We start from the raw sequence: 12546 nt of genomic DNA, 5'->3' as shown, positions 1-12546 counted from the left end.
TTGTGATTAAGGGAGGGTGTCAAACATGTAAACATGTCACGTTCATTGAGCCATACATCGGCGCATGGTAGAGATAGATAGAGTAGGTTGTTTGGATGTTTATCTCATATCTCATATTGTAACCTCTCTCTTATCTCTTCCTCCCCAAACTGTAATCTTCCTAAAAGATCTAAACTACCGCATGTATGCGCTATCAGGGAGGTATGCCCCTGCTTCATATAACACGTAATGCGTTCCTCACATCGAGGTAAGACGCTTCCGCCTAGTCGCACAAAAACAAGTCAAAACCGAGCGAGGGTTGATTCTTAAACCGAGTGCCAAGTTAAGAGTATATGAAATAACCGGTTTTAAAGTTGAAGGTTGAATAATAAACGGAGTAGTTTGTTTGGGGCTGTAACTTGAATTTTTCTCGTTAGCTACGGGTGACGTCCAATGCGGGGCCGTCGAGAATCCTCTGCAGCGCGCCGCCAGTGACGGCCACCACCAGACACGAGAGCGCCCGTACCAGAGCGGACGGCGTGGAGACAGGGCCCGAGGTAGGGGAGCGGGCCGGCGTCCCCGGGCTCAGCCGTAAGCCCGCCACCCTCGCTTCCCACAAGGCGGCGGCCTGACTTTGAGGCACGGCGACCAGTGGATGGTCAATCGAGGCACTCACCGTCGTCGTCTCAGGGCTACTCCCGACGCCACCGCCGCGTGTGTGCTGCCTGCACGGTGAGAAATCTAGTGGGTAGTAGTAGAGATTTATTCATGTACTACTAGATACGATGCGAATTCAAACATCCCTAGAAAAGAATGTGGATCCAAAAATATTTCCTTATTGATCTATTCAAGCAATTTCTAACAAGACGATCTGTAATCCGCGGCCCAATTCTGAAAGAGATAGCGAAAGACGCCATGATTTGTACTAAACCAAAGAAAACGGACAGAAGAATATTCCGCAGATCAAATCATCTCCACGGTGTAAGTTTCCATGTCAAGATAGAACTGAAAACGATTCAATAACTGAAAATCAGAAAATCCAACCTGAAGGATTATCATAACAGCTCCAGCACCTGTGCATTGAACCAGCGGTGAAACTACCATTTCAGCTAAACAACAGCACCTTGCTAATTACACTCTAGAAATGCAACATACAGCAGATCATCCAACAACATATCACTTTTGGTTGAATTCAACCAACCCATACAAAAGAGAAAGGGACTTTGAGTCATGGCGGGGTGTGGATGGTCGATGGAGGTGCTCGCCGTTGTTGTCTCAGGATGACCTCCGACGCCATCGCCGCTTGTTCGCCGTACGGTGAGAGATCTTTTTACTTAGTGTAGTCAAAGATCTGAATTTCAAATTTATTTATGGAGATAGAAATAGAATGCGAATTCAAACATCCCTGTATAAGATTGTAGATCCAAAATATTTCCTTATTGACCCATTCAAGAAATTTCTAGCTGGCTGACCTGTAATCCGCAACCTACTTCTGAAAGAACTAGTGAAAGACGCCATGATTTACTAAACAACCAAGAAAACAAACAGAAGAATATTCTGCAGATCAAACAATCTTCACAGTAGAAGTTTCCATTTCCAATACTCCTTCCGTTCACAAATATGAGATGTTTTGGATATTTCAATATGAACTATATAGGGACTGCAATGAGTGAGCAAACACACTAAAATGTGTATATATACATCTGATTCACAAAAAAAGTTAGAACAACTTATATTTGTGAACGGAGAGAGTAGAACATGCTGCTGCATCCATAGATTAATCTATTGTAAGCAATACAGTCAAGCAAAGATAAGTTTAAGCTGGCTGAGACCCAAGAAAGCACATACTTTCCTCTTATTCAACCATTCAAAACAATTCTGAGAGAATTTAAAGTCAGAGAATCCACCCTGAAGGATCATTATCACAGCTCCAGCAGCAGTGCGAACAAGCAGTGAAACTTGACCCATGAATTAAATACTAGAACAATAGTAACTCCAAATTTTAGCTAAACAACTGCAGCTTGCCAATTACACTCTGGAAATGCAACATACAGCAGATCATCCAACAACAGATAACTTTCGGTTAAATTCAACCAACCCATACAAAAGAGAAGCAAGCACAAGGCATATCAGAAAGCTGCAAATCACAAACTCCAGCACTGCTCACCAAGAGATATAACTGAAAAGGATCCATCTTACTTAGATAGTACTAATACATAGGTTCAGTGAAAGAGCGCGATAACAGATAACAAAGGGGGGCTTCACATGGTACCGATGCTGTAAGCTTGCCAAAATCGAAGGGGACGCAGCCCCCCGTCACAAAGCTTACAGAACCATGACCATCAAGCATCTAGGAAAAGGTATTCCTACGCAAAAAAACATAAGGGAGCAGCAAAGGGCACTCCTCTAAACATGGCCTATTTAGGCGCATCATCCCACAAGCTCAGAACATCGAAGGAGATGGGATCAATGTCTCCTTCAGTCTGTGGGATCGCCTGCCTTATTCTATGCATTACTACTAGATCAGTCTTCGGTATTAGGGAGCTAGACCTTATGGACCAAACTTGAAGTGCTCAATCATGCAGTCACAGACAGTGCACTTCTTGAGCAGTGTCACCGAGGCCAGGAGGCAGCCTCGGCAAGCTATGGTGTGCATGCAGGGGGAGCATCTCACAACTGCATCAGCTCCACTGCAGACAACCATCAACTGGCACTTTTGATCCGAGACGCACTCCATGACTCCCTGCGTGTTCAGCAATTAATCATCAGGCAAAATTGAATGCAGCTGTAGTGAAAGTAGAACAGCAGAGCAAATTTTAGCTGCTGAGAAAATTTGTTACCACGTGTCGGGATTTTGCGTCCAGCGCCGGGGCAGACTTGACTCCACTTACAGCAGTGCCACAGGTCATGCATGCCCTGACATTGCACCTCATCATGCAGGCAACACATATCTTATGGAGGCACGGGACAAGCTCCATCGCGGCCTCACAGGAGCGGCATATGATGCAGTAGTCACTCTTGGCATGTGGAGTCTACAGGTGGAAATAAGTGTGTCAGTCAACGAATCAAGACATGATTCTGAGCCTAACTAATGTGGCAAGCAACGTAACACAAGAGAAGAAGGGAGCACTTACTAGGTACTTGTCCCACTGTGAGTGGAAGAAGGAGAATCTCATTTCATTCTCGCAGCTGCTTGGAGTGATTGCTGGCCTTTCAACAGGACGATCAACAAAGCGTGTTGTTGGTCTGGGTTGATTCAAATCAATCTTCCTTGCTGGTCCCGGCTCAACCAATTCAGCCTTCCTAGGAGGACTGGACTCAACCAAATGAAGCTTCCCTGCAGGCCCAGGCTGAACCAAATCAGCCTTGCTAGGAGGAGAAGGAGGAGGACTGGACTCAATCAAATCGAGTTTCTTTGTAGGTGCAGACTCGACCAAATCAGGCCTCCTTAACGGTCCTTGTTCGGCTTTTCCAGGAAGAGCTCCAGACACGATCAAATCAGGCTTTCTTGCAGGTGACTCGATCAAATCAGACTTTGGTGTGCTCACAGTAACCTCATCAAGTAAGCTACCATTGGAGGTGGAATCACCATCCGGCAGGCTTTCGCCATTGCTTCTGCTACACTCATCATCATGCTGGCTCTGGACATTGGTCTCGCTGCATGCATCACCCTGTGGACTGTCAGTGCTATAAGGAGCATTCTCAGTGATATTGGCGGTAAGTGGTGATCTTGGAGAGTGATGATCTGACACTGATTCTGGGAGCTCGTCATGATCAAACGAGTAAGGCTCCAGCAAGGGTACATACTTTGGCCTTGAGAGGGGTGGCAGAAGGACCATATGTGTTGCAGGGCCATTTCCTACAGGGACTACACGCATCCTGCATATGCCAGGGAGGGAGCGCATGAAATCGCTTAGCTTAGGATAGCCAAGGGCAGAATGATCAAGCTCCATTCTGCAACATGATCTGAAATCAGTCTTCACAGAGCATAATGGGTACTTCTCCCCATATCGCTCGGTTGCTTCCATGAGAAATCCTGGCAACCACCTCCTGAATATGAAGAACCAAGACGGGAGGTGCTTCTCTGGCATTGGCCGCCGTTTTCCAAAGTTATATTGCTCAGCTTGTTCATCCTCCAGCTCACTATGAGTCACTCTTGGGGACTCACGTACATGGTGCCTGAAGGAAGTTGCTCTTTCGAGTTCAGGCAGGGACGGTCTAGCAACAGCATCCTTTATCTCCACTCTCTTCCCAAGCACATAGACATGATGAGCTTCCTTTGCACTAATCATATCCTTCTCTCTTTTGAATTTTACAAAGCCAAAGCCTCGGGACTGTATCCTCTCGTCTATTTTTAAGGTAATGACTATTGCTTCCTCCACAGGTCCGAATTCAGTACTGAAGAATTTGCTAAGGTACGCTGCCAGAAACAAATGCCAAAGAAAGTGTTAGAAGTACATTCATGTTCACTGTGTTGAACATAACTGGTTCAGGAATATGAAGCTATACCATCGTCTACTGAAAGCGGGAGACCCCCAACAAAGATTTTGCGAGTGTAGTCATGCTTCTCCCAGTGATCATTATGCTATAAACAAAATATGTTGTAAGCAGATCATGTAAACAGAAAAGAAGTCACTTGGTAATACAGATACAGGATGCCTAGATTACCCGAGATAATTTGGGGCCTTCTTTCGGGGTACTGTGGCCCTTACTTTTAACCCGAAAATCCCGGTGACCTACTGACGCCTTTGGCACAACATAGCTGCAAGGATATTCAAAGTAATATCTTAATTTTAACTTCAAATGAGCAGCACTTTCTCTACATTTCACGTAATTGTGTACAGATATGGGCCTGACCCCTTTTCGAAAAAAAGAAAAAAAAAGATATAAGAAATACCTTTCATAATAATCGTCGTTGTCACAATCATCGAAATCATCATCCAGAAGCTCTTTGTGCCTTTCTTTTTTCATTGCATGGTTCTTTTCCATTGAGCCATGGTTCACTAAAAAGGAACAAAATTCAGTTGAAAATGCAGTTGTGCTTGATATGCATTATTATCAGTAAAACCAAAAGTATCTAACCAATCTTTATGTAATTCAAACAATAAAATTCCCTCAGTATTATTCGCAAAAAAAAAAAAATCCTTCCAGTGTAATGAAACAGATCAAGCAATAGAACATAGAAGAATGTGATCTTATAGCAGAACATGTGCTTTGATTGAAGAATCAAACACAAAACTATGGGCAAGTGAAGTGCTTTTATTTACATGAGATACACAAAAGGACAAATGAAGTGCTTGTATTTACGTAAGAGATGTTCTATTTGCGAACTCAGTCAAATATTTAATATCCCAGAAAATCATCTTACTTGGTACAACATTTGCGGAGTTGAGAAGGAACCGCATGTCCTGGGATGTCGCCACGTCTATTGGTCTTTGCTTTCTGTTCAACACCAAAGAATCGCGTCACTGTAAGTCGATCAAATCACTGAATACAAGAATTCTTCAGAAATATTACTCACCGCAGGTTCTGGGCTTTGGGGTTAGCCCCATAACGCAAAAGAAGTCGTACACAGCTCAAAGAACCATTTTTCACTGCAAGGAATAATGGGGTTTCTTTGGTCTTGGAAGGTATATCAACGCAATCTTGTGCATGAAGCAGAAGTGACTTGCAGATCAAAGAAACAAAATACCAATTAGTCACAGTGGTATTATATTAACCACTTGAAAAGGAAGTAACAAAGGCTACCTGAAGAGCCTTGTAATTGCCCTTAGCTGCAGCGCCGTGCACTGGTGTGAGACCTAGTTTGTTCCCCTGGAAAACTCTGGCACCATTCTTCTGCAGGAGCCACACAATCCTGCACAAAGACAGAAGACAATTAAGGACACTTGGAAATAGCGAGAACAACAATCTTACTGTTTAGCAGTTAATGGAGCAGAATTTTCAAGAAGTGTTTTTAATGGTACAGTTTAGCTGCACCTTGGCTCCTGTGTGCTTGAGCTACTACTAAGGCACCAGTGAAGTGCTGTGTTTCCTTCGGGGTCGGTTTCATTGACATCAACATCCCCCATCAGAAGCATCTTTGTGACATTCATATCTCCGGCCTACACAAGGAATCAATCATTGCAAGTTTTTCATATGTATAAGATGCAGCTTTATAAATTGCAGCTTGTTAGGCGTAGCACAATTACAGCAATATTGCATCAACTGAACATAAGAAAATGCAGAGCTGCTTCTAGATAATACATAAAAACAAAGTGTGTAGATCATAATCATAGTAACCCATTAGGAGTCTTTCCTAAAATAAGGTGTGGACCACAATTACACATATTGATTACTCACTTAAACTTCATGCCAGTCCTAGCAACTAATTTCATGTGCAATGCAAATCCAGAAGTGTTTAAAAGGGAAAAAGTTTGTGTAGACCACAAAGTAAAGACACTGAACACTCGATCATTGTAATTTTTTCTATATATATAAGTTGCAGTTGCACGATTACAGCAATATTGCATCAACCGAACATAAGAAAATGCAGAGCTGCTTCGATAATACATAAAAACAAAGTGTGTAGATTTATAATCATAGTAACTTATTTCATGTATTATTTTAGGAGTCTTCCCTAAAATAAGATGTGGACCTCAATTGCACACATTGATTACTCACTTAACTTCATGGCAGTCCTAGCAACTAATTTCAAGTGTTTAAAAGGGAAAATGTCTACGTAGACCACAAAGTAAAGACACTGAACACTCAATCATTGTAAATTTTTCTATATATAAGTTGCAGTTGCACGATTACAGCAATATCACATCCACCAGAACATAAGAAAATGCAGAGCTGCTTCTAGATAATACGTAAAACAAAGTGTGTTGATCATAATCATAGTAACTCATTTCATGTATTATTTTAGGAGTCTTTCCTAAAATAAGGGGTGGACCTCAATTACACACATTGATTACTCACTTAACTTCATGGCAGTCCTAGCAACTAATTTCATGTGCAATGCAAATCCAGAAGTGTCTAAAAGGGAAAAAAGTCTGTGCAGACCACAAAGTAAAGACACTGAACACTCAGTCATTGTAAGTTTTTCCATATATAAGTTGCAGTTGCATGATTACAACAATATTGCATCAACCAAACTTAAGAAAATGCAGAGCTGCTTCTTGATTTTATAAACAAAGGGTGCAGATAATAATCATAATACTCACTTCATGCATAATCTAGAAGTCTTTACGGAAAATAAGGCGTAGACCTCAGTTACACACACTGATTACTCAATTAAACTTCATAACAGTCATAGCAACTCATTTCATGTGCAATGCAAATCTAGCAGTGTTTAAAAGGAAAATAAACCGGTGTAGACCTCAAACAAAAGACACTGAATACTCAGTGCATTGCGAAATTTGGGAATAGTGACAATTTAAGGGTAGCATGAAACTAAGAGCAATCGGTACCTTTGCAGCCCTAAGTAGAGGGGGCAAGCTTCTCCTGTCAACTTTTCGGTCCCTCCACACTGTGGCCCCAAATTGGTTAAGCAGCTGAATCTCACAGAGCAAGGCTTTCCTCCTCATCTCATTGCCTTCTCTAGCTGAAGCCTCTCCAATCGACAGAACCTCGTCCACAACAGAGTTGTAGATTGATCTCTTTGTCCTGACGCCATCAATCACCACGCTCACCATCGCCGATATCCTTTCCTCAGTCACCAGGAGCAGCATTGCGAGTGCAGCGACACGCCCCTCCATGGCGTATCTGTAAGCCACCTCCCCAACCTCCCTGGTCTTCTCTGCCAGAAGCCTCACCGCGTTCAGATCCTGCACACACATCCAGGCAAGTTGCAGTTTGGCATGAGAAATTGATCCTATCTAGTATCAACCATGTAAGAGAAGTTTGGACCTGTGTGTGAGTTTAGTGATGGGACAAACCTTTTGTTGCAGATAAGCAAGAAGATCCTCGACCGAGTTGTCCTGTGACCAATCAACTTGAACCCTGAAGAGAAAGCAGCCAGGGAGGACGCAGATGCATTGCTGTCAGTTTGATCTCAAATGGCATCGACCAAATGAGCAATCATCAGTACTAGCAAATACTAGTAGCACGCAGTTGGTGCCATGCCATTGACGCACCTTCTGCTCATGAGCGCGACCTCGAGCGCGACTAGGCGTGTGCCATCGAGCAGCCTGACGTCCGTCCGGGCGTTCCTGGAGAGGAGCAGCTGGATGCACCTCTTGGAGTGCCCCTCGGCAGCGACGTGGAGGGGCGTCCGCGTGAGCGGGTCCCTGGCGTCGACGGAGGCCGGCGTGATCCCGTACTCCCCGTCGAGGAGGAGCCTGGCGCACTCGGCGGCGTCGTGCCTGCAGGCGAGGTGGAGGAGCCTGTTGGACATGTCCTGGTCGAGGATCCTGGCGGCGTCGGAGCCGTTGCGCAGCCGGCCCAGCGCCGCCTTCTTGATGCTGTCCACCGCCGCGAGGAGGAGCGCGGTGTCGTCCTCCACGACGGCGCGGGAGACGTCGTTGTCCTGCTTGCCCATCTTGTCCGTCGTCCCGCCACCCTCCTCGCTCAAGCTCTGCACCATCCAAGCGCCAAACCAAATCGAATCAAAATTCAAATGTGACAAGTCAAACTTGCTGCAAAAAAATTCCACGAAACTTGCCGCAAAAAAGTTCCACGAAATCTTTTGAGACCCGAAGATTGCTCCAAAATTTCTGACGAAAACCGATCGAAAACAACATGACAAAATTAAATGGGACAATGCAGCCAGCCAAGGTAGCATAAATGGAGTGGCAGTCTGCAGGCCTCAGAGCGCAGGCACGAAACTGGAAACTGGATCGCCTTGAGGACACGCAAGGGAAAAGGAGCGCAAGAAGAACAAGCAGACTCGACCAAAGCTCGGTCAGGAAAGCGCAGCTAGCAGGCTCTCGCTTCGCTCGAATCATGGAGAAACGCAGACTGGTCATGTCAGGGCGTCGATCGATCACGGGCCGGAGCGACACGTCGCCCGAGACGAAGCTGGGAAAAGGAACTGCTCCCCGTCCGAAACGATCGCCGAGGACGAAAAGCTTTCCGGTTATGATCGGCAGCGTGGAATCTCATTTTCTCTCCCTCCACCGGCGCCAGAGAGTGTCTGCATGCCTCGTCAAATCAAATCGTCCCAAAGGAAAAGCAAAGCAAAGACAAGCCAAGCCGGAAGGAATATACCATGACCTCATCAAACGGCACCACGAAGAAGAAGAACACGCGCGTTTGCGCTTGATAATCTGACGCAAAAAACATCGAAGACGAGGGTCAAAAAACCCCAAAGCAACACCTACCCAAATTAACTTCCAGCATTTGCAAAGAGGACGGATCGAAAACAAACCACCACTGGACGGAAACCAGGGGGAAAACTAGCACGGGCAGGAGGAGCAAAGGGTTCGGAAGGAGTGACAGAAGACTTGATCCCCTGAAGCAAACTGAAGAGAATCTCGGTTGAGGGACAGCAAACGGTGGGTCATGGACGGGGGAGCGCGATGAAGGATCATGCAGACGAAGGATCATGCAGACGCATGACAACGAGACCCGCGAGAAACCAGGACCAGATCGTCCGGAAACACCAGCCGGGACCAAACCTTTGAAAACCCCGGCGGAGAAGGTAGGAGAAAACCCCCAATCCCGTGCCCCGAAACGGCGAAACCAACGAACCAACCCAGCCGAACCGGCACCGAAAACGAAGGACCATTACTTACCACCTCCCTCCCTCCCTCTCGCTCCGGCGGTCGGCGAACCGTGGCACCGCCGCACAAGCGAGAGGTCATCGGAGAGGCCCACCCAAAACCGCGAGGCCAAAATCATCTCATCTCATACCCCGAAGAAATCGATCGAATCGAACACGCAGGCGGAAACAAATCAGCGACACGCAGATGACGAAGAAATGCCGGCGACGCCAGCCCTCGATCGCTCGCTCACCTCTCCCATGCGCGCGGCCGGAGTCGCAGAAAGCCTCGCCGCACCTGCTCTGCTGCTTCCCCGAAACCCCTCTCCACCCTCTTCCCGCTCGCTCACACAGACAAACACCCTGCGCCTCCGCTCGATCGCCCTCCTCTTATGTAGACTGCTGCTAGTAGTGGAGCGCTCCTCCCCTCTCCTCTCCCCGCCCTCCGGCACCCACAGACACCCACCGCGCACGGCGAACGCAGACTGCAAAAGCCGCACTTATCCTGCACAGGCCTGTCCGCCTGTCCCTCTCTGCTCACCGTCTCTCTCTCTAGCACAGCATGTCTCGGTAGTCGGTACCCACCCGCCCGTCGTAGTACCCCTTCACAGCTTTCGTGCCCCACCCCACCCCCCTCCTCCCATTAAAAGCTCTGCGCTTTTTGCCGTTCCTGGCATCCGGGCCGCGCCGTGGGCGGGCCGTAGCACGGAAACGGAAACGCGGAACCCCGTTGCGTTCATGATCCCCGCGACGCGTGGCGCTCCGCCACTGGCCACTGCCCCACCCCGGAAGCTGCTTGGAAGGCGGGAGAGGGGCAAGCTCGTCCGGAGGAGAGCTATGGGTGGGCTAGGCAGGGGCCGCGCTCGCTTTCCTCCGCTTTGTCGCCTTCCCGCTGGGCCCCCGCTGCCATGTCAGAGCCGAGGGGACAGCCTCTGCTGCCGCCGCTGCTGTGGGGCGGGGCTCGTCGAGGAGAGAGAAAGAGAGAGAGACGGGGTAGCTTCGGGAGTTTTCTGCTGGTGCCTGTTCAGTCGCTGACGGGCGGGGCCGGAGAGCCGTGGCCCCGCCGTGCCAGTGTGCGGTGCTAGGGTTTTGTGGGGAGCCAGGGGTTTTGTTGGGTAGAAGGTGGCGGTGGCCCGTGCGTGGCGTGGGACGGGTTTGGGTTGGTTGGGTTGGGTTGGGTTGGGGTGGGGCGTATCTTCCTCGGGGCACGCGGAGATAGGCGTGTGTTGGTGGAGTTCGTACTACTACTACTACTCCTGTACGCTGTGGACGAGGACAAGGACGATCGCCAAGACCCGGTTGGACCGGACCAGACCGATGGATGGACGGATGAGAATGGACAATGATTGACGGAGACCATCATATCGCTGCTGTGTGGACGAGCGTGTGGTTTGTTTGTTTGTTTGATCCGTGCGTGCGTGCGTGCGTGTAATGTGCATGGCACATGGGCATTGGCATGGCGTCCGGTGGGAAAGATTGATTCATTGTGTGGCCGGCGGAAGGAAGGAACTGCTTTGCTTGTGCTGTTCGGTGAGATGGAGCCATCGCACACCGTGAACTTGCCGCTGCGGGGGCTCGTGACGGGGAGCGCACACGCCGAGCTTTCCTTTCCTGTAGGGGGCATCGAATTGGTTGGGCGTGCGTCTCAGATCTAGACTCTAGTAGTAGTGTGGGTGAACACGGTGAGAAATTGGAAGATGGTTTGTGTGCATGCGAGAAATGGTGTGTACCACTAGTAGTGTGAATGTGCTACGAGGAGGAATCTGCAGGGTTGGAGACGAGAGCCAGCGACTGCACGCCTGAGCTAGTCAAGCCTAGGGTTAGCGTGGGTGCGTGCACCGGGCTACTGGCTCCATGCATGCATGGGGCGATCGATCAATGGCGCTGGCGCGCGCGCGCATCTGCCGATCGACACACACACGCTGCTGTGCTTTTTCGCTTTTCTGCTTCTCTTTGTCGCGTTTAGCGGACCACAGGATCAGGTGACAGAGGCTCTCTGCTACAGGAGTCCGTTTCGTCTCGTCGGAGAGATCACCAATCCGCCCCTGCTGGTCGTTGTATCTGCCGTACTGTCCGCGCTCGGTCGCTGACGGGTGGGGCTAATGACGCGGGAGTGGCCCGCTCGCCAGGGCCATGGGTACGTTGGGAGAGGGGAGCCTGCGGCTCTGCGCTTGCGACTGCGAGGATATCCTCCTCGGTAGGCGCGCGGGGAGGATGATGACGATGACGAAAGCCTGTCGTTGGTTTGGCTGGCAACTTGGCATCGCACGGACATGGATGACCGGCAAGGTGCATGCATTGGATGGATGGGTCCATCAGGATAAACTTCGCAGGTGATCATCTTTTCCAAACTTACAGTGCTCTGCTCCCCCTACCCGGCCGGTTAAGGGTCCAAGGGGATTCCAACTGCAGCGGCAGGACTGCCCAATGGCTCCTGCGCGCGCGCTGCACAACGACCGGGCATGAGCACGCGTTGATGGACTCCTAGACGAGGCGCGCCCCCAACGTTGCCAGCGCTCCTGCATTTGCACCGTGCTGGATTTTTTTTTCTTTGGCTCTTCATATTTACTGTTTACCGATGTTTTCTGACTTGATTCATTCCGATCAAGGACGTGTCTTGGATGTCCGTTTCGCACTCTACAGCATTGGCCCTGTATCTTTCCAACATGTACGTTACGTACAACGGCCCATGATCTGAGCGGGGACGTAGCGGCTCAGACCGACCTGACCTGACCTGCCATGGCACGGCATTGGCATGCCTGAACAAGCAGACAAAAGCTGCTCCTAACAAAGCCTGGGCAGCCCATCGACCCGCCTGCATGCATGCAACGCAAACGACGCGAGCACAGGCCGCAAAGCAAGACAAGGGCATCGCCAGCCAT

General features: G+C 48.7%; 1 protein-coding gene across 1 annotated transcript; it reads right to left on the bottom strand.

Annotated features, from left to right (window-relative positions):
• Positions 1-2111: 2111 nt before the first annotated feature.
• LOC119299785 lies at positions 2112-10181 on the bottom strand. Its single transcript, XM_037576923.1, has 14 exons — positions 9919-10181; positions 8100-8539; positions 7902-7965; positions 7434-7790; positions 5959-6083; positions 5728-5836; positions 5501-5646; positions 5348-5421; positions 4877-4982; positions 4648-4741; positions 4489-4564; positions 3114-4399; positions 2820-3011; positions 2112-2722 (listed from the first exon to the last, which is right to left on the bottom strand). Exons 1-14 carry the CDS (start codon positions 9925-9927, stop codon positions 2531-2533), a joined length of 3270 nt encoding a protein of 1089 aa, XP_037432820.1. The 5' UTR covers positions 9928-10181; the 3' UTR covers positions 2112-2530.
• Between the last annotated feature and the right edge of the window lie 2365 nt (positions 10182-12546).

The sequence above is a fragment of the Triticum dicoccoides genome, chromosome 5A, assembly GCF_002162155.2.
Source record: "Triticum dicoccoides isolate Atlit2015 ecotype Zavitan chromosome 5A, WEW_v2.0, whole genome shotgun sequence".
NCBI lineage: Eukaryota > Viridiplantae > Streptophyta > Magnoliopsida > Poales > Poaceae > Triticum > Triticum dicoccoides.
The sequence above is the reverse complement of the archived record's forward strand: the minus strand, read 5'-3'. Positions and strand labels throughout refer to the sequence as shown.